The sequence below is a fragment of the Chaetodon auriga genome, chromosome 5, assembly GCF_051107435.1.
Source record: "Chaetodon auriga isolate fChaAug3 chromosome 5, fChaAug3.hap1, whole genome shotgun sequence".
In the NCBI taxonomy this organism is placed as follows: domain Eukaryota; kingdom Metazoa; phylum Chordata; class Actinopteri; order Chaetodontiformes; family Chaetodontidae; genus Chaetodon; species Chaetodon auriga.
The window spans coordinates 21,724,560-21,746,756 of record NC_135078.1 but is presented as its reverse complement, the minus strand read 5'-3'; the positions used below and the strand labels follow the sequence as shown (position 1 = coordinate 21,746,756).

The 22,197-nt window shown below is 41.9% G+C and overlaps 2 protein-coding genes across 3 annotated transcripts; both read right to left on the bottom strand.

Moving 5' to 3' along the window:
• Nucleotides 1-836: 836 nt before the first annotated feature.
• Nucleotides 837-13,358, bottom strand: trpv4 (transient receptor potential cation channel, subfamily V, member 4). Its single transcript, XM_076729765.1, has 17 exons — nt 13,330-13,358; nt 12,031-12,112; nt 11,045-11,493; nt 10,224-10,399; nt 9,266-9,418; nt 8,301-8,441; nt 6,492-6,790; nt 6,213-6,392; nt 5,874-6,032; nt 4,981-5,073; nt 4,767-4,840; nt 4,233-4,398; nt 4,073-4,139; nt 3,338-3,642; nt 2,570-2,697; nt 2,367-2,488; nt 837-2,253 (listed from the first exon to the last, which is right to left on the bottom strand). Exons 2-17 carry the CDS (start codon nt 12,037-12,039, stop codon nt 2,153-2,155), a joined length of 2,622 nt encoding a protein of 873 aa, XP_076585880.1. The 5' UTR covers nt 12,040-12,112; nt 13,330-13,358; the 3' UTR covers nt 837-2,152.
• A 3,929-nt stretch (nt 13,359-17,287) lies between these two features.
• Nucleotides 17,288-21,806, bottom strand: gltpa (glycolipid transfer protein a). 2 transcript variants are annotated; one of them, XM_076729948.1, is made up of 6 exons: nt 21,634-21,806; nt 21,341-21,470; nt 18,866-18,924; nt 18,647-18,780; nt 18,397-18,547; nt 17,288-18,308 (listed from the first exon to the last, which is right to left on the bottom strand). In XM_076729948.1, exons 2-6 carry the CDS (start codon nt 21,441-21,443, stop codon nt 18,126-18,128), a joined length of 630 nt encoding a protein of 209 aa, XP_076586063.1. In that variant the 5' UTR covers nt 21,444-21,470; nt 21,634-21,806; the 3' UTR covers nt 17,288-18,125. The 2 variants fall into 2 exon arrangements, with proteins under 2 accessions (XP_076586063.1, XP_076586064.1); XM_076729949.1 differs by lacking the exon at nt 21,634-21,806 and having other exon boundaries at nt 18,007-18,308; nt 21,341-21,511.
• Nucleotides 21,807-22,197: the final 391 nt, after the last annotated feature.

The following is a 22,197-nucleotide window of genomic DNA, read 5'->3' as shown; positions in this document are numbered from 1 at the left end:
TCCATAAGTGGACTGCATTCCACAAACTATAACCTATTATAGTAATAACAGTTAGCACTGACAATACAATATTTACAGCTATGATTAAAAAAATTTGTGCCCTCGCAGTAGATGCACGAGTAGACGGCTAACGCTTGTCTGTCTCAACTGGGATCTTTACACCAACACGGCAGACGAATTTAGACCTCTGCAGCCATCAGCAGGCCAGAGAAGGAACTGCACAGATGAGGACTGAACAGAACCCTTCATCTTTTTTGGGGTTAAATTGGATTGAATGTAGAGTGTAATGACTGTACCTGTTGTTTTTTAGAAATACACTGAGATCAAGAACATGTTTTTTACACTGTAATGTCATAAAATCCCTCTGGGAAAGATTGTTAACCTCCAGTATGGTACTATAAGATGTGGGTTTTCATGCAAAGAATTATAGAACAATATTGTGGTAATAGTGAAATTGTATCACCATAAATATAAATATTTAAAGGTTTGTCCAGATATACTTCTCTACTATCGTTTTGCTAAAGCACAAATGGAAACAGAATGAGAAACCAGATTTTAAAAACCCAGAGAAAATCTTATTTTCCATGTGAAGCTTTTCTTTCTATTTCTCTTTCATCATCTCTTTCATTCATTCCATATTGTTTTTGATTAAATAATGAAATCAAATTAATAAAAATGAAAGAATTTCCAGCAGATGCTGATTAGTAGCACAGGCTAAAATAATACCCTCGCTGAAGTAGCCCACTGATTGGAAAAATCTTCTGGAGAAAAGGATCTCATATCTATGCAGGAATTACAAGACAGATTAGGGTTTATTAAATAAATTCAGTGTTTATTGTTCTGTGCAGCAACGTACAAACAATACAATAAATGCAAAGACACGTCTCTTTATAAAAGTAATGCAAACATAGCGAACAATGACCTGTGACCTTCAACAGCAATGAATTAGTGAAAATGAATTGTAGGGTCTATCTGCTCTTAATCAAACACTGTCATGCAGTACAATAACACGAATACATGCATACATACAGTAGTTGCGCATAAACAAGATGCTATATAGGGCAAGGAGCCAATTGCAATGAAAACACTGCAGCAAATATGGGAAGCACATAATGGCAAGGCCTGAGAGTTGATTATGCAAATACCCCAGCTGCAAAGGAACAATAACTCTGGAAATTCAAAGACAAACCATAACACGGGACGCTATTGTCTGCCATTTGCATATTTGCTTGACAACTATAACCTGCTCATCATGCCCATCTTGTTCAGAACAATGTCTTTGTGTTCATATAATAATGCACACATCAGAAATTGTCATAGTGCATTGTTTCAGTTCAAATGAGAGCTGTGCTGCCTGAGCCGGCAGTCCAAGTCAGAGACTTCCGTAGTTTTGAAACTATTTGATTAATACAAAACAGAAAACAACGAGAAAATATACTTTATAAAATAGATATATGTCCTGTTTCTATGCTCGCTGAGCTTGAACAATAAACATTCAAATTAGCATATACAATATAATCTGTATGATACATCATATATGAACCTCTTAAAGATAAACCAAGCAAATAAAGGCTGATTGTATTCTATTCTAAGTCTATGAATATTTATGGAAATGTTGAAGAAATATCTCCCATTGTGATTATATCTGTAGATGGCATTTCTCTCAAAGCTTTTGTTTACACTGCTATAATATAGTAATTATGCTTCTGCTAGCTATTAGATAAACCACGATTCTGTTTTCTGTAACACTATAATGAGACTGGAAATGCTGAAATATCTTGACTTAAATCCCTGAGTGGTCCGCTGCTGATGTCTGAAAAGCAGAGGTACAGTACGTTTATGAGAATGAGTCCTCTATTCTTATGTGACAAGTAAAAAACATATTACAGCTCACTGTGCCATTCATTTTGATCTCAGGGTTCATTTTTAAGACATTGTACATCCAGTGTCTCTGTGCTCAGTTCTCTATGTCCTATTACACTGACTGTCTTACTGTAATATTTACTAGACTTCCTCTTAACAAAAGGCACTTGAGATCTGTGCAGATTAGTACTCATATTGGCCAAATCGTCCCCTGCAGAGTGATCTCACTGGTACTGATGGCTCTCTGCTGTCTCCTCATAAGAAGGACAGTAAAAGTCATGTGCAGGGGTCAGTGTCTGGGCGTCAGTGGCTCCATCTCTATCACCAGATCACGAGGCCGCGGACCCTTACTTAACTCCACCACCCGCGGGACCACTGTGGACCAGCGGTCTGGAGGGGGGTGAAAAGAAGAAAGATTTTCTTTTATCTTTATGAATAAATTAGAGTGAATATATACGTATTTGTCTATGAATTTATTCATGAGAGCACGGTGAGAATCTCACCTCTCCTCAAGGCTCTGACGCTCTGCTGCAGCCCGTTGGCTTGGCAGGTCTCATTCTTGCCTGGATCCTCGTTGATTATCGCTAGGTTCTGATTCCAGTGGCACCAGTTCACCTCATCCACCCTGATATGACAAGACGCCATTGGGATTGACAGTTTTCTTTGAAGAGGCATTGGCATTGTGATTATGACTCGTGCAAAATACCTGAAGCACCAGCGTCGGTCAGGTGTGCCATCCCAGTTCTTCCCCACCGTCACCATCTCCCCTACTCGAAAAGACCTGCGAAGGCACACCGGGAAAGAGCGCTCGATGTCCAAGATGGTCGTTGCCCACTGTGAGTACACATTATGTAAACGTATTTAATTATTTAATTCATTAAAACAGCAAAAAAGCATTTCTTTATTCACCTCCCAAAATTAAAAATTGACTTTCGATAACTGGATGGATTTCTTTGAAATCTGGTGCTAGAGGACGGATCCTGACGAGTTTGGTGATCACTTTACTTTTCCTCTAGCGCCACCATGAGGTTCACATCTGTGTTTTTAAGGGAATATCTAAGCAGCTATTTCAGGGATTGCCATGAAAATGTGTTCATGGTTAAAAGATTTTGTCCTTTACTATTTTGGTTTAGGACCAAAAAACTGGGAACTGAAATGGTTGATAAGGTAACGGTAATGTATGGTAAGATTAGCACACTGTTAGCATTTAGTTCTCTAAGTAACTCTAAGAGCTGCTAGCATGGCTGCAGGAAAACGTAACTTTTTTTTAACTGTACAACAAACAGAATTTTTTTTCACCTCACATGTTGAGATTGATGCAGACATCTCAGAGATGGATATCTCAAAACCCACAAAAATGAAGCTAACAATCTGGCTTTATACAATGAGTCATTTTTTGGGAGAACTTGTCCTTTAAAGCATTAGATCATATTTCATTGTCCCTGCCCACCACAAACAGGTACTTCCAGCCCACCTGAAGCTTCCAGATCTTCTTGCTCTCCTTCGACACCTGTCCCACCGTCTCCCCCATCAAAGCGATCAACATGTTGAGCAGCAGCACAAAGGTGAGGATGATGTAGGTAACCAACAGGATGAGGAAGACTGCAGGATACTGTGCACTGTGGATCATATCCAGTTCTCCCATCCCAATGGTGAGTTTAAAGAGGTCCAGGAGGAAAGTACTGAAGGTGTCTGGGTCCCTGCAGTTGGGGTAGGTGGGGCAGCCCCCGTCACACTCTGTGCCCGGGGGAGGACACACTGTCAGCAGGGACACCAGGGCTGTGGGGTGGAAGCAGAAGAGGCTGGATTATGTGTCTTATTATGTGATAGCTGAGATCCAAACCACTCTCATGTCTTTCTGTTTAATGTGAAACTAGAGCCAAGAGACGTTAGCTTAGCATTCAGACTAGATGCAGTAAAACCACAACTTGACAATTTTACACTACAATTTTTCTACAGACAGCTCAGGTACAGTTATCTTAGCATAACAAGATGACTGGAAATTTGGGAAACACACTGTTTGCTTAATGCTAAGCTAACATCTCCTGGCTGTCGCTTCATATATACTATATTTATGGACAGATACGAGAGATACTAATGACTCCTAATCTTCCTCCTGACATGAGTGAGTTTCCCAAGATGTCAAACCATCCCTTTGAATAATGCAGACAGACAGTACACCTGTAGAGGTAGGTGACCATAAACCTACCTGATGCATATCCAATCATAAAGAGCACGTACACCAGCAGAAATCTGAAAAGGTCTTTGAAAAGAATCTGAAAACCAAAAATAAAAAGAGTGTTTACATACACATGGATGCTGATGTTCCATTTTAATTCTATTTCTGTTCATTTGCTCCATTATCTAACCTTCTGTATCATGATGCTATAGGTGCCAGTGAGCTTCAGGCCTCTGGTGAAGTAAAGAGTGTTCATCCAGCCCAGGACAAGTGCAAACACCATCACAGACACATAAGCCTTAATGCCAGACAGGTAGAGAGCAGCGGTGACTACAATCAGTACAGAGTAGATGAAGCTAGAGAGGACAGAGAAAAAGCTTGTCAAGGAACTGGTTCCAATGCTGAAGTCTGTGAGACTGAAGTGATACATGAAGGCATGAAAACAAGACTGCTGGCATTTAGCATTTTTAAGAGAACATCACAGCCATGTTGCTAATGATTTAAATCAACACAGTTCAGAGAGGTGCACGACATTCTCAGCTCTTTGTTTGTATCATGGGCTTAATTAAAGATGTAAACTACAAAAACATGCCACGGAGGAGGTTGAGGAATTAATTAGATAACTCAATTAAGAGGAAGCAAAAATTTGCCTCGGGTAACAGTCAGCATGAGCTACAGCAGAGGTGATGAAGAGACGGAGCAAGGACAGAGGATGGAGACTTACTACAGCAGTTGAAAGGACCCATCAATAAATAAAGACTTCACCCCGGGGCACTTCTTCAAGAAGAGGTCCTTAATCTGCAAAATGCAGGAGAGATATTTCCATAATGACAACAAACGCTGTTGTTACAGGTTTGAGTCTGATGCAGGAGGCTGGGAGACGGCAGCGAGCAGCCAATGATCAAACCATAAAGAGGCATCAGAGCGTACTGACTCACATTGGTGAGGAAGAAGAAGATTCCTGATGCCAAGGTGACAATCTCTCCCACCATGCGCAGGTAGTCAGAGGATGTTGTGTAAGGGTACGGAGGCTGGGAGGAAGGAACACAAAGTTTATCGAGCAGAACATATTCATTTAATTCAGATTCAACTCAATCTGAACATGTCAGCAATATAACATGATGCATACAAAACATAAGCCATACTGAGAATTAGCATCTGACAAAACCAAACATTTTGGGAACTACACCTGTTTGCTGTCTTGCCAAAGGTTAGATGAGAAGATTGTTATCAATGTAAGACTGCAGCCAGATAGCTTAGCTTAGCATTAGCACATAATTGGTATCAGTAAACAAATAAAATGTAATGTTTTAATTAGAAGAAAATAGAGGTGCCAATAGATGGATTTCTTAAACTTTGGAAGGAGCCAGGCCACCTGTTTACCCCTGCTTCCAGTCTTTATGCTAAGCTAAGCTAACCAGCTGCGGGCTGTGGCTTCATATTTAAGATACAAGTACAAGAGTGGCATCAAATTTTCTCATCTACTTCTTGGCAAGAAAGCAGATAAGGATATTTCCCAGAATGTTTACATTTTCCGTCATTTACTGCAAGAATTCAGACTTTTCAGGTCTCACGTGCAAACAGTATTAAACCATCTAATGTAAAGCACATGTGGCCTTCATCAAAAACCCAGAACAGATACACTAAATGAGTGAAAAGTACCTAACAACAAACAACAAATACCCGCTATGATACTAATATGCTCATGTGGTGTCCTGAAAAGTGCCGCATCGGCACGTTCATCAGTTTCTCATCATGAATCATTGATCATTTCCCATGCAATCTGGCCACGCTGTGAAAACATCTACATTTTCAGCAGCTTCTCACCCACCGTTTCCTGCGTTGGGTGGTAATATGCCACTAAGGTGAAGATGATCATGGTGATGAGGTAGGAAACCACGCTGATGTAAAAGGTGACTGCAGCAAACTTCTGCCATTTGGCCCTCAGCAGCTCGTTGATGGGCTCCACTGCCAGCATCTCGTGGCGGTTCTGACATCAGGACCAGAAACAAAAGATTAAATAAGAAATCTTTGTGCACACACACAATCTGTGTGTGCACAATTTTTTGTGTTGTGTTGCTCTTAATATACTGATCAGCAATATTTCATGTAAGCTCTATTTTCTAAAGTAGGAATGACAGACTTTTCTAAACAAAATCTTCCCATTCACCTCATTGCGATTGTTGTAGACGAGGATTTCCAGGACAGACGGTTCCTCTCCACATGTATCCAGCGAGGACAGATCATAGAGGGAGGAGTACACTGGCCCATAGGCCCAGTCCTTAAACTTACGTGACAGGTGACGAGCTTCCTCATCTTTGATCTCACGTCGGATAATGTGCTGAAACACCTGGAGGAATATGGAGAAGCTGACTTTCGACTTGGACTTAATATTATTACGACCTGAGGAAATGTGATGATGCAGATGTATCATAAGATGTATCAGTACCCCTATCTTGCCCAGCTGGGCGGCCATCATGAGAGGTGACATGCCGTCGTTGTTCAGCACTGTCTCCAGGTTGCAGTCTGGGTAAAGCTTGGCACTCTTGATTAGCAGCAGGTCGTACATCTTTGTGAGGAAACGTGTGTTGTCCTTGGTGTTGTCTGCGATGTGCACCAGGGCGTGCAGCACCGTGTTTCCACGTGAATCCTGTCGCCGCAGGTCGGCCTTCTTGTCCGGATTCTCAGTCAGGTAGTGCACTATGTCAGGCTGGTTAGTGCATGCAGCCAGTGAGAGAGGAAGCTCACCTGGGCACAGAGAGAGAGAGAGAGAGAGAGAGAGAGAGAGAGAGAGAGAGAGAGAGAGGACACACTTCATACTGGATTCACAGGGGATTAAAGGAACTGTATTTCAGATTAAAAATAAGCAAATCAACAGGAGGGTTAATTAAGAACTGTAGCTGGCATCTGTATGTTTTCGCAAAGCGTACTAAACATGGATCAAAGATTTGACTTAAATCCCCGCTATGAAAACAGCACAATTAGCAGTTGTTTGAGGGAGGGGCGCAAAGGGGCCAGAGTGCCAAAAGCAGCTGCTGAAAATGAGCCGTTGCCATGGGTGACAGATTACTTTGTCACCTCACATAGAAACGCTCCTCTTCATGGATTTGCACGGGTGCATGCAGAGTGTTAGCGTGAGTCTAAATCCCATTAGCCATCAGCCCTGCCAGGTTCCTGTTCACCTCACTGCAAAGCTCCGCAGCAAATTACTCACACTGTGCCCGGACACGCTGGGATTTGGGAATGACAACCGTGCTAAGTGCAAATAGAAATCATCTCCTCTGTGATGAGTGAGGAGTAAAACGCATGAGTGTAATCAAATAAACTGTTCTTAAAATTGGGTTGGGTAAAAAATAAAACAGGGTCCATAACAAGCTTTTTCTACCTTTTATTCAGTGTTGTTGGTGAGTAACATTAAAATCAATTATATCTGCTATAATTATCATCGGGCGGTTCAGAGGACACACTTTTATACATGCAAAAATGTCTTTTTCTGGGTACCACGTACTGTGATGCGGGTGGTTGGGCGTTAACAGTCGCCAGCAGAGGGCAGTGTGCTGAGCTTAATTTACAGACTCATTAATTTCCAGGCCGGTGAGGTTCTTCCCAGAGGAGGCTCAGCAGAGGATGTTTACTTTTCTTAACTGCAGAACACTGACACCTTTCACTGGACACACCTCTTGAACATATGACATAATGGTTGTCTTTTCATGTGTTTTTGGAGCACTACCAGTGACGGTTTCTCGTACGATACTTCAAAAAACATTTGGGCATAGGGTGGACTTCACCTCTGGACCACAGCAGCATCCTGACAGTGTTTGCTCAGCTAAAACCTGCCAGGTTAAAAAGAGAAAGGGTGGGGTCTAACGTCACACCATTTCTTCATGGAAACAGAGGTCTCTTGCCAGGACCGTGTACCACATGTTAACTATTTTAGTGTATCCTGGCAGCTGCTGCAGTCCACATCACAAAACCTTGATGTTAAAGACAGAACAACCGCTTGATAGAAAGTCAGAGCCAAAGTGGAAACTGAAAGATTTACCAGTGAAGTCATAGAAACCACAGACACACTACATCATTTCCACCATATGAGGCAGAAAATACACTAACGCTTTTCCAGAACTCTTTGTGTGATCCTCTGCCTGCAGTGTTTTATCAGTTAATGATAGACTATAGGGTTTGCTAGAAGCAGAAATACAGGAGCACAATGAACTCTTTTGTTCCCAGACTAGATTTATGTGCTGCCAAAGGTCATTACCGAAGTAGAAGTAGCCCCCCTCGTCTCTGGGCTGGAAGAAGCGTCCCCTTGCCTGGGCGTGAACATCAGCTCCCATCTCCACCAGCAGCTTCACATACTGCTTACAGCGGCGCTCTATAGCAATGTGGAGCGCCGTCTGGCCTGACAACAGCACAGAAACATTTGGACTAGTTATCAGTATCAGCTGCTGCTTTGTTTGCCGTGTTCAATTAAAAAATATCAGCTGAAAGAATGTGTTTTCCAACAGGTCATTACTGAAATGAGGTGCACAGGGTTAAATGTGTTGACAGGCATTGTGTAAGCAAAAAAGCACAGTTACACAACAGAAACGGTGTCGACTCTTGCCATTTGTCTGCAGGATTTTTTCTTTTTTGAGAAACTGACGCCCAGTTATGAGCTTGAGGGTGGAGGTCATAAAAAAATGAACTAAAAGCCATGAGGGGTAAATTTATGTGCAGGTTGTTTCTATGCGGTCAGAACCCATTAAAAACGAAACGTTAAACATTTTTTATGTTGTCTCATAAAAAATGTTTCATGCATGGGCCAAAAAAAGGACTTTTCAAACTGACTACCAGACTTGTGTGAAAGTGTGATCATGTAAATAGGCCGATCAGACAATCATGGAGAAAACAATGAAGATCAGCACGACAGTTTGTGTAACAAGGTGTTCCTGAAACCTAAAGGCGAGCTTTCCAAGGCCTGGATCTTCTCATTTACAGAGCTTTAAATAGCCATCGTTCATATACATACTGTACTGTAAATACAGCCCTGTTCCCCATAATTGGGCCTCACCCACCGGGCGAGAGAGCTACAATAACAAAACACTGTCTGTGTCAGTGGAAGATGAAGGGATCTTCCACAAAACAGCAAAATTCAAATCAGACCATCATTTATTTAAACGACTCCCCTAAAAATGACAAATGATTATGTGGCTGCATGTTATCGTTAGTGGTTTATTTCCACACCTCTGTAGTAGACATCCCTGAAGGGCGAGTTTATGAACTCTCTGAGGTTTCCGGTCTTCTCTGCTATGTCCACCAGCAGTGGGATGGTGACGTTCTGCCCACCGTAAAGGTTCAGCAGGGCTTTGGGCAGACATGTCTTACCTGTGGATGGCTCTGGAAAAATGAAATTAAAACAAAGAATATTTTTTGTATAAGTACATTTATTTATGTAAATTGTGTAAACCTTCATCAGCACTACCCATCCAGTTCTAACTATGTAAATGTGGATATTGTGATTAGCATTTGTCCTTGCCCACTGAAGCTGACTCTTCTTTCTATCTTTAATAGTTTTTATTTTTTTATGATAAAATTATAATTTCTAAATATTTTTTGTTAATTAGTTGAACAATCTTTCCACAAACTAACTCCAGAAGTAGCCTCTAGTAACCCCTGATTGGGCCTCTACTGTCATGGCCTGTAAAAAAAAATGACTTCCTGGCGCGCTCCTCTAAATGTTCTACTGGAAACGAGTAAATGACAAAAGACAGTCAGAGTTGTCGGGAATTGTCGCATGCAAATAAGCATTCAGGGTTCATAAGATCAAATTGTAAAGGACGAGGGTCAAGCAAGCACTATTTTTAGTCTCTCAGTTTTAAAAAAAAGTCATGTTTAACTCTCTGAAGGAGTCGACAGTTTGCTGTGATTTCTCTCTGCTCCCTGTTATCAGCCTGAAAAAACTTCTTAGACACACACAGGAAGCTTCCCCTTGGCCTGCCTCTATCAGAACAAAACCCCTGATGTCACCCCACCTTCTCCCTCTCACATCCTCTCACCCAAAAGCAACAATGACAGAGGAGCAGGGGAACAGAAAAGGTCAGTGAGTAACGCCGAGTTTACAGCGAAGACAGTCGAGATTGAAGAGAGAAATGAATCTGTGTCACAGACATCTGATTTGAGTGACAGCACATGCTAGTCTCACCTCTGAAGTCCTCATCAGTTAATCTCTTTTCGTGAGTTTGCAGGTACTCCAACAGGCCCTCGAGGGCCTCGGTGTCTGCACGTGACACACACTCGAAGAGGATAGAGCGGTTGAATATTTTCATGACTTTCGGCGGGTCCGAGCTTTGACCGTCATCACAGGACGCCTCAGTTTTACTGAGGAGACACAAAAACATGACATGACGTTACTGTGTCAAACATTCACCGTAATTCATGGATTCTTTCTACATTTCATTGACAGAAAATAAAGAACTGAATGGGCGTTTGGTGCTCAAACCATCTTTTAAGCAAACGGCCACACCCTCGAGTGCTCCAGTAAATAGACCTCTGTGTGTGTGGGACAGGTAGAGCAGCCAGGAACAGCCAGCAGCCTAAATATTACCTCAACTGCTGCTGCAGGGGGACCAACAACATGTCCTCTGTTAGATCAGTGAATGGGCTGAATGAGGGAGCGCTTGGCCTGCAGTGTGTGTGTGTGTGTGTGTGTGTGTGTGTGTGTGTGTGTGTGTGTGTGTGTGTGTGTGCGTGTGTGTGTGTGTGTGTGTGTGTGTGTGTGTGTGTGTGTGCGTGTGTGTGTGTGTGTGCATACTTCCTCATGTGGCACACCTCTGTCTACAGAGTGGCACTTGTAGGAGTTTTTTGTTTTTATGACATTTTTCCAAACCAGCCCTTTTGTGCCTGGGAAAAAAACAGTCCAGGTTCCCAACTGTTAAGACAGTAAAAGTAAACCCTTAAACTAAGAAGTCTAAAGGAACACACATTTAAATCCTATCGTTTAGAGACAGTGCGGCCCTTTCTCACCCTCTTGGGAGCTTCTTTCTGCGTCGCTTCTGGTTGCTAGTGTTCCTGTAGGTGCCATAGTCAAAGAGCGAGTCCATGGGTGCTTTCTTGGGGCCTGGAACCACATTTGACTCATATATGGTAGATTCCAGTAGGTCCATCGGGTTGGAAATGCCCTTCTTGAAAGCACCCTGGAACTTCATCCGCAGGTTCTGCCTGCTGTCCGCGGGCTGGCCGGGCTGAGCCAGCTCCAGGGCCGAACCCTGACTCGTGTCCTGAGCGGCCGGGGAGGCGTCCTCGCTCTCAAACAGGTCTGAGAGCTCGCCCAGGGGGAACGCCGCATCGCTCTCAGGATGAGCGGCCCCGCCATCTCCCGTGTCAACAGAGGCGGCAGCTCTGGAAGGGACAGAGCCGAGGGTGTCGGCCTTGGACAAGGCGAGGTGGCACCTTCTGAGGAGAGCAGAGCGGCCCTGGAACAAACACCATGACAAAATGATCTGAGTGAGCTGCGTGGCCTTCAGGTAGCAGGACAGTCTTGTTCCCTGTGGAATTTCCTTCTAAACAAACAGAAGTTATGTTTACATAACTTGTAACTTGTCATGTCAGCATTCAAATATACAAAAGCTGGATACTTTAACTGCATGTATCCCAGGTTAACGACATCAACATTAGCACATTTCTGATCTGCTAGAAGTACCTCTGCCGCTACAGCAGTTTGTCTGGCATTTCCTTTCTCTTAGTCGTAAGTTAGAGATCAGCTGTCATTTCCATGCATGTGTGTGTGTGCGCAGTCTAGGAAGTAATTATTACAATTTACTGCAGGAAACCCAGAAATAGCGACAGTGACATTGGGTTTTTCTATGCTACAATCAGAGCAAACTGGACAAAATAATAAAAAACTCAACTAATGAGACACTGCACTACAATTACCAAAGAGACCCTAGAGACTCCCACGTAAAGCTGAAGTTTATTTTAAGGTACACATTTGACCTTTAACCCCTCTGTACCTCATTCATCCCTTTTATCACAATGATGTGTCAAATTCCTCTTCAGGGGAAACTGGAAATGATGCTGAAGCATGTGGGCGTCCTGTAGAAGCCAAAAAAAGAGTAAAAATCATATGAATAACACACAGAAGTCCAGACATCTGTACGTCCTGAGTGACATAAAAAGAGCTCTGTTGTTTGGGGCTGGGATATATGGAAAAACTAGGAGAGGACTGATGCCAACACCAATCACACGGCTGTGAGTCTGGCCTCTCATTGGTCAGAAGGATGTGTTTCCTCGAGCAGGCGGAATCACACCACCTGTCTGTTCAACACATAAATCACTACACACATTTACTCACTTCAACTGGTGCATAAGCACAAGCTTCTCTGCACACACAATCAACATGACATCCTCACATGTCCCTCCACGGCTTCCTTTTGAATCACACAACTTTGTTCCTGACACTGACAGCTCATCTAAGCCAGACTTTGCTGCAAAGGAGCAACACAAACACCAGAGCTGGGGTCCCACCGAGGGAGAGGCATGACTCACAGCCCTGTCTGACGTCGGGATTATCATGCCTTTACACTTCAGCGGGCAATGGACAGTAAAAAGACGGAGAAACAAAGAGAGGCTGCCCTTGATAAACTATTAGACAGACTAAAAGCGAGGGATTAAGTTGTTTGGTGGAGGTGTGTGAAGGCAGAGAGGACCAACTGCATATTAAACCTGTCCGAGTGATAGAAAGGGATCATAAAATACCACAAGGACCCAAAGCTCACATATCATCCACTTATTGGGTCATGTAGTGGAGACCCTCTTGTGAAAGTTTCTAAATGTGAGTGTTTTTAATATTCCTCAAGAGATGTGGGACTTCCTGCTCTGTCACTGCTGATGTGACATTATCCAGAGCAACAGAAGCTGGAAGCCGCCCTCTTAATGTTTTAATTGATAACAGATTTTAAGGTTTTAAAGGCCATACCATGGATTAAAAACAAATAATCCCACAGAGGTAAGGATGCATGGAAGGAAGTATAAATGAAAAGAAAGATAAATAATCAGCATAAAAATATACATTTGAAGAAAGGAGTGTGAAAGTGATGAATGATAAATAATGAGATTCAACACAGAAAACATGTGGAAAGTGAGGAATCACCAAAATCTAACTTTCTCTTAAACAGTGTCTCAGTAATTAAACTAATCTTGAGGTCAGTTGAAAAGTTTTCTCTCACACTAATTTTGGGTAAATCGAGTAATTTGCCTTGGAGGTCATCTAATGAAGAAAAAAGGACAAAGAATAGAGATTTGTTACTTACCTTGCTCTAATCTGGGGATCTTGTTTTCCGTTTCTTACAGACAAATTATTCCGCAGCTTTTCATAGTTTAAAAGTTCCCAAACTTATTTTTTCTCTCCAGTGTTGAACACTTCTAACCTCTGCCAGATTCATGTGCCCGACCGCCGGTAAAGTCCAGCAGAACAACGGATGCTTTTACGTAAGTTAGGGTGGGACAGAGGCGCTGCTCACGGACTCGCCTAAAAACCTGGAGTCGACCATGAACGCAACTGACGCGGAAATGGGAGGTGCAGTACCAGCGGGGGCCGCTAGGTGCTGGCTCAAAACTTCAGGCGAGGAGACCACTGAAGACTGGTGATGGAAGAAGTATTCAGATCGTTTACTTATGCAGAAGTACTAATACTACGCTGTAGAAATACTCTGTTACAAGTAAGAGAAAATGAAAATGTATTTAAATAAACTAAAGTGCTCAATGCAGGGAGCGTCTCCTGTCACTATTAAACTATGATTAGGATTAAGACTATATCATCACTACTCATGCATTGATGTAAAAGCAGGATTTTGCTGTTTGGTTGAGGTGGAGCTAATTTCAGAAATATTTTCCATGTGAATGAACTAATGATTGTTTTCATTATGATTTTCACAATGATCTCTCCAGAAAGTCCATTTAGTAGCTGTTCTGGAGCTTTCATCACAGCACAGGGTCTTCCTCATCAGTTGTCCTGAGCTGTAGATGTTCAAATACTCATTTTTCTATCCATGCTGATTGAAAAGCTGAGAGTGAAACCTCATTTGTGACCTTGTTTTCTAACCCAGAGTGCCCTTCATAGGTGGCTTCACTGCTGAACAAACATGCCTGCAGGGAGCAAAGTTTCACAAATACTGACCCATTTGTCAACTATTCAAAATCACACAATAAAGTGGAGTCCAGTTAATGAATCTGTGGAAGGGGAAGGTGAGGCTGCCAAAGGGAGCATGAGGAGCCTCACACCAAAGAGAACAAAGAGAAATAAGTCCTCTTGATGTAACAGCGATGAAATGCAAGGACCAGTTGAACTTCTAAAGGTTCATCATCACAAAATATTATCACAGTTTTAACCAGTATTGGGTAAAACTAATTAAAATGAGAAATATGGCACTTCTTAACGAAAATATACCATTAATAATTTTGTCAAAGAAGAAATACAGAAGTATCAGCAGCAAGACGGATTTAAAGTATCGAAAGTGCTCATTAGATAACAAAAAGGCCTGTCGGGGTGTCACATTTTATTACTGGACTGCTACTACTGATGCATCAACATGTGAACAGCAAAAGGTAATCTTACTGTTTTATTTACTATTAAACAGTTTAATTCATGACGATACATCATAAATCATACATAAATGGCTAATCTTCAAAGTAAAAGTATCTAAGATGTCAGATAATTGTTGTGGAGTAAAAAGTACAATTTTTCCCAGTAGTGGAGTAGAAATATAAAGAGGCAGCAAATGAATATACTAAAGTACAAATACCCTGAAACTGTAGACTTGGAGTATGTATGCACAGTACTTGTGTACTTCCCATGTCTGCTGAAAGAAACTGAAGCAAAAAAGAAATTGCATGAATATTTGCATGTATTTTTATTGCAAATTCTGGTTTACACAAGGTGAAAATACAAGGTTTGTTGTACACGATACACACACTGCAACATATAGTTTCAGCCCCAAGAGACACCAGACAGGCGTTTTAGGACATGCACTCAAAACAGTATTGATGAACCACCAGAAAAACCTCTGTTCAAAACATCACATTTGACATCTCAGGTAGCTTTGAAACACCTGAAATTCTATCTAATAGCTGTGCAGAAGGCAAGAAGTCATATCGCAGCACTTTATATCCCCTCGACAATGAGGTTAAAAGGAAATACACGTTGAGTTTAATGTGAGCACCTGAGAGCAGAGTGGACAGAGAAGCACTTGCTTTGGACAAATCGTGAAGACATTCAAGTGAATAACATAGAAGTAAGAAAGAGGCAGACCACACCTTCAAGTCCCAATTATGTGTTCCTAATTAGCCTGCCTGGTTTACACAGAGTGACACATATAAAAATACAAAGCACTAAAGGCAGAAAAGTTGACATTATTTAAACACTTTGCACCTCGAGCTTAAGGCACAAACAGGCGCGCAGCATTACGAGCCAACAGTGTACATACGTTTTCTTGTGTTTTGAGAAGTTTTCAAATATAACATCTGCAAAATATTCTCTTCATGAAGCTGTGAAACAAGCTAGAGAAGTCACAGTGGTGGTTAAACTCATTATGTTTTGTATAACTACATAACTTAGAACTGGGACAACATAATTCAAACATTAAAGTAGAATCCAATCCCCATAAAACATGGACAGCTGAACAGTATTTGTTGTGTGAGATGAAAACATGGCTTCTTCAAAGTATTTGTAGATGATGTCTTTTAGATCTTTGTTATTTTATGTTAGAATAACAACCATTGCTGCACCACATATTGAGTCCTTGTTTTGTCATTTTTTGATATTTCCTATGATTACAAATACAATCTAAATGCAGCCCTTATCTTTCCCAGAACACAGAACAATATTCGCTGGTTGGTTGTGGACATTTCAAACTGAACAAATTAAAAACTCAGTATCTATAGCATAAATCCAGAAAAGTAAACAAATCACTGTAAGTTAAAATGAATTCTAACAAAGATTAGATTTTCTCATTATGTTCAGTTTTGATGGTGATGTGGCTCATTAACTCACACCACACTCATTTACTTAAAGTCCAGGGGCCTCATTTATAAAACTTGCTTACGCACAAAACGGGGCTTGAAAGTTGCGTACGCAACTTCCTACGCAAAGGTTGTGATTTATAAAAATAAACTTAGCGTGAGAATGTGCGCACCGGTACGCCAACTTTGATGCTTGCGTACGAACATTTTGGAGACGGGGGAAACTGGCGGTGCAGATGGTGAGGTGGTGAATTGAAGCCAGATTGATCTCATACATTTAATGTCATCACATATCAGACTTATAGACCCGCGTAATCATAAACACCCAAGTCTGCAGTGTTATAGATGTGTTCCTTTAATGAGCCGTTAGGCCTACTACTGTATGCACAATGTTCATATATCATACTTCCATCTTCAAATGATACAGAGCGGTGGATGGCACTGATGGATTAGTAGTAATTCTGACAAGGTGTGTAACAATCATTCAATTTGCTGAGTAAGCATATAAATAGTGCGGTGACACTCGTGCGTAATGCTGCACAATGGATGCGCTGGCACTGCTGGAAGATCACGCAAATGGTAGGATCAGGATGGAGAGAAATTTTAGGGACCACGGAGATTTGCTGGCCCATGATGATGACTCGCTAATAAGCCGATTTAGATTCCCTAAAGCGGTGCTGTTGGATCTATGTGCTGAACTGGGCCCAGTGTTAGATAGACCCACCCGCCGGAACCGCGCCATCCCGGCGCATATCCAGGTGCTGACCACTCTGGGCTTTCTGGCGACTGGCTCCTTTCAGTGGGAATTAGCCGACAGACAAGTGTTTGATATGATTAATATTATATAATGTTACATTGTCTGTCTAAAGCCCCTTTTGGGTATGATATAATTCAGTTAAATTGTGTCCTTAGGTCTGGGATATTTGCAGCAATGTCCGGTTTCCCAAATATAATCGACGCAATTGACTGCACTCACATTGTTATAAGGGCTCAGAGTGAAAATGAATTTGCTTATGTGAATCGAAAAAATGTGCATTCACTCAATGTACAAATTATTTGTACCTCGGACATGATCTTGACGAATGTAGTGGCACGGTGGCCTGGGTCAGCACATGACTCATTCATCCTGACGCACAGTCGTGTAGGGATCTGTAATTTCTGCCACACATCGCTCTGTGGCTCTGGAACTATTCACTGCGGTGACGATGTGCCGCCACTCTTTTTTTTTTTTTTTTTTTTTTTTTTTTTATTGTATTCGTGACGCCACTACTGTGACCACCAAACAAAATATCCTTTCTGGCCTCCACCTCACCCACAAGCACCTCGATTTCAGTCTCCGTAAAATTTCTTTTTCTTTTCTCTGCCATGATCGAACGTAAAATGCCATTGATCAGCAGGCGTATTTATATGCAAAGCCATTCATGAGGTACTTTGCATTGACCATTCATGGTAAAATGTGGGTGTGTCGGAGGCGGGATGTGAGGTGAATCCACCTGCGCAATCTTCCAGGTGGAGTGTGATTTATAAAGGGAAAATTGCGTGCAGGTGTGAGTACGCACGTTTTATAAATCCGAATATTTTTTGGCGTACGCCATTTTCAGCTTTTGGGCGTACGCACACTTTTAGTATGGATTCTACGCAATGTTTTATAAATGAGGCCCCTGGTCTCTAAAACATTTGTTGTGTACGTAGCACTTTGATTCTTGGTGTGATCATCACACATTTGTGAAAGTACTTACTATCACGCACATAAACATCTGGCTGTGCCACTGCTTTAAAACATAACCTGTCTCCCTTTAAGGACACATGACTCTTCAAATAGAGAACAAATACAGAGTTTAAATCTGCAGCCGCTTTGCCCTCAAACAGTGAGAAAAAGGTGCGCTGAGAAAGCCAGAAGAGGCACACAGGCGATTAAAAGTGCAAACATTTGATGTGTAGTGACAGAATATTACAAACACACTCCGCAGAGAGCTGTCAGATGACCTGAGGGGAAACATGTCGAGATGCAGAGAGCAGAGCTGCAGACTGCGGGATGTAAATGATGTTGTAAACTGAGTGGATCACTGGAGGAAAGAGCGTCCTGCGGTCACACTGTGTAATCAAGATCAGCATTCATCTTATTGTACATCTCATAAATAGCATCAACAGTGGCGGTGAAGTTGATGAGGAATTTTCTGATTTTTTCCAGGCACTCCTCTTCCTTGACTTCCCGACCCTTGGAGAGAGCCTTCAGGAAATCTGACTTGTATGGAGCAGCGAAAAGAGCTGCCTAAAAGAGCCAAACGAATTACACATTTATACACAACTCTATGCATTTTATACTCGTATGCTTCTCTCATAAAAGACTCTGAACTCACCTTGAAGAGCTGTTGCACCAACCATCCATGATACTTTTTCAGGGCTATTTCATAGGCTTTGGTGACGTTGACTCGAATGAGGTTTGGGTTGCTATCATCCTTTTCACCATCTGCCAGGCTCTGAAGGAAGACTTGAATGAATCGTAGACCCCTGGTTGATGAAGAAGACATGCAGGGTGAGAAGACAGTGGTCAAATCTAATGAACACAACCCAAAAATCTGTGAACCTGAAGTGCACAACATCTCAAACCTCTTTAGCCACATAAGAGCCAACGTCGCTCCAACTTTGGGCCATTGTGCTCCATGCATTTCCTTCTCTGCCTCCACAATCTGCTGGAGTGTCTTGAACCGTCCTGGGTTGGTATCATAAACCGCCTTGATTTTCTATTAGGTAGAACAGAGCATCTTATTGTCTTACAACGTTACAGAGAAATGCAAGAGTAGACTGACAGATTTAACTCATACTTACTGTGATATTACCGGATATGTCAGCTTTGATTGGTGCAAAAATCGTAGAGCCAAGGCAGTCTGAGGAGGAATATTTACACAGAGAATGGCTGAGAATTCAAGGCATGAATACACAGAAACAAAAACTACCGGGTCTCCATGAGCTTATCAGCATTGTTTAGAGCTTCTCTGGATGAACAACGACCTTGATCAATTAACAAAGAAGCTTCAAACAGATACACGCCTGTATACAAGGCTCTTTGTTGGATATTATCAGAAAGTGTTGCACATTTCCAATCATGAAAATCTTGTCAATACGCCATGCAGTTACTGAAATGCATTGACTGTCCTTCATGGACAAATAGACTATTGCAGGCAGAAAACATCATTTTAAAAGTAATCACTTTATAAAATGTCGTGATATGTGTAAATATTACTTAACATTAAACTGTCATTGCAGACATCTCAAATGTTACACTGAATTAAAGGGACAATATGCAAAAAATGATGCAGAGGACATTCAGATTTTTTTCAAAATTAACAAATTGTGCAGCTATTAAATTGCACCCTGGATCTGAATATTTTAAGTGATTTACATTATGTATGACAAAGCTGTAGTGAAGTGCTGGATCAAGCAGATAGAACAACACTGTATATGTACTGTTGTCAAACCCTGTGAAAACAAAATGTACCTCAATGCTGATCGACATAAGACACACGCTGAACAGTAACTTAACACCAGGCTGAAAAGTTGTGTTTCTCTGCCTTCTCTGGTTCAAGGCCTCAGGCCTGTTTCATGTTTGCCATTGGTCTGAAATGTGCTCTGTTGCACCTGTAACACTGCACAGTGATGTCACAGGGTCCTGGAGTACACCTGTACATCACTGCTGCGAGGTGAGAAGTTAAACCACTGAAGTTCAGCAAAAACAAGATTTTAAGTCTCTGGCTGACAATAACAGTACAGCGCTGGGAGGTGAAGCAGGTCCAGTTGGATTAGACGTTTTCACAGCCACTTCATCACAGCATCATCATTAGGTGTCCTTTAATTAGGTTACTGTGGGACCTGAGTATTTGGTGATGGGATAGTGAACAATCAGACCTTAGGAGTGTCGACTACACAGAGCTCCTGGCTGACCCACTGACACATCAGCAGCTTTCAGCTCCTGATCTGTTAGAGGAAACAACTCATGACAACGTCTGATGTGAGCCATCGCCACAACACTGAAGGCAACATGTCTTGTTGTGGAGCCATCCTCGTGTCTTATGGCTTTCTCCATATATTTTCCACTCTCTTTATGAGATTTTGTTACAAGCACACAATTTCTCCAGAGACAGCATGCAATTAAACTACTCCCTGAAAAGTAACAGTATCTATTTCTCAAAAACACTGAAATAAACTAAAAGCTTCTAATAACAATTAGTCCCAAACAGCATCATTTGTTCAGTTCTTGGTTCATTAAACATGAACACACAGGTGTTAATTATTCTGGCTAATTAGACCTCTTCTCAGGTTGGAGTTGGACAGAGTTTAATGAGGTCACGAAGGGACTTATACCTAAAAAAAGCATAAAGATGTGAGTTGTCCTGCTAAAACAGGAGAGTCAGGAAACACTGTCCTTGCAGTCCTGAAGAAGAGGTCTAATTAAGCACATTAATTTAAAGCACTCGTGTGAATGTACTGTGAGAGCGTGCAGGACTTTAATAGCTTGTAGGAAAGTTGGCCAAGAAATTTCTAGGTCAGAAAAAACAATGGTGACAAGGAGGAAAGAGCTTAATATCGACATCAGACTTGGTTCCTCTCAAGGGTTTCACGTGGCAAATTCAATAGAGGACCTTTGGCATATTAATACAGAATGAAGTCGCACAAAGATGCCCTGGTGCACTGTGCCGCCGGTGAATGGGCAAGGGGAACTCAACACCGTACTAATCATTTTCACAACTTAAAATCCAGGCCAGTGGATTAAATAATGCATGCCAAAGGATTGTGGACAGCTTGATGGAGAGAAATACGATCCAAAAAAGATTATCATTTGGAACGAGCAAGATCGTTTCATTAGACTTGATAGAGGAGTTGTGACAGATTTCCCTCACAACAAGCTCCCTGTTTATTAATCAAAGTTAAACAAATCCCACATGCAGAATGTATGATGGTGGAAAAAGGTCCGTTACAGGGGACTTCTAGAAGATAAAATCCTGCAATTGTGTGCATGTTTGGTCAATTTCGTAATCAGTAGGCTTGAGTTATATGAATCCACAAGCTTAAAACTAATTCATATTGCTTTCTCGCTGCCTTTGGTCTAACTGTAAGCTCTGACAAAGTCAAACATAATAAGTTGAATAGAAATAAATGTGTGCATAGAGCTGGCTCTTTTCTCTGCAGCCACTGACGTCTGAGGATTATTTTTTTCCACCTTTATTTCCACACAGCTTCATATGCAGGAATGTCAGAGGTGCCTACACGGTCTCTACTGTGTCACACTGTGGAAACTTCACTTACCAAAGAACGGTGGAAGGTATGACACGGCCTCCAGAAACGGTCTGGTTTCCACCTGTCTGTCAGCTGGCAGCTGCCTGAACTGGTGCTCCATCAACAGAGCCATCTCCTTGGTCCGGACACACTCTTACCTCTGAAATGATAGCAACAGGCTGTCAGCCCTCTGCTGCAGATTTACAGTGACACAAGAAAGAAGCTGTGTGTGTGTGTGTGTGTGTGTGTGTGTGTGTGTGTGTGCCATGCCCCACCCTGAGAGAACCAACACACACACACACACACACACACACTCCAGTTACACTGAATCCAGGTGGTGGTGGTGGAATATCCAGCCGACGGCTCGTGTGATCGACTTGTTACTGATAGATCCGGGTCATCGCCACCTGTCGGGTAAAAAGGCCGATAAACGGCGCTTAGACTGAAGTCCAGAAGAAACAGAGAGGCAGCTGATGCACTCTGATCAGCTGACACTGGGCCTCCTGTAATCACACATGCTGCTTTACCGCCAACTAATGGAGTTTTGTGGAATATCTCAAAATGTACAGTTACAGTTAATGTAAAGCAGCCTGATCATCAGCTTATATGTTTATCTAAATACGCATATCAAATATTAATCATTTAACTCACTACTGTTGTTGTTGTTGTTGTTGTTGTTGTTGTTGTTGTTTTCTGAGTTGAAACAACATGAAGAGAAAACAGTGTCACACTCAAGTGATTATCGATACACAGTACTGGCATACTGTATTACGGATACTCATTATTAGTACTTCGTTTTCCTATTGGACGAGCGCTAAAACACAAAGCAGGATTTATGCTGAGAAGGTTTATGTATTTGCTGTTTAAGTATATAATTGTAGACAGCT

Coding starts and splice junctions, on each gene's coding strand:
- trpv4 (XM_076729765.1), bottom strand. Junction 6,791..8,300: donor GGGGGGCTACTTCTACTTCG/GTAATGACCTTT, acceptor CTCTGTGCCCAG/GTGAGCTTCCTCTCTCACTG. Junction 6,033..6,212: donor TCTACAACAATCGCAATGAG/GTGAATGGGAAG, acceptor TCCTGATGTCAG/AACCGCCACGAGATGCTGGC.
- gltpa (XM_076729948.1), bottom strand. CDS start 21,443: ATGGCTCTGTTGATGGAGCACCAGTTCAGGCAGCTGCCAGCTGACAGA. Junction 18,925..21,340: donor ATACCTTCCACCGTTCTTTG/GTAAGTGAAGTT, acceptor ATTCCTCCTCAG/ACTGCCTTGGCTCTACGATT. Junction 18,548..18,646: donor GCTCTTATGTGGCTAAAGAG/GTTTGAGATGTT, acceptor TTCATCAACCAG/GGGTCTACGATTCATTCAAG.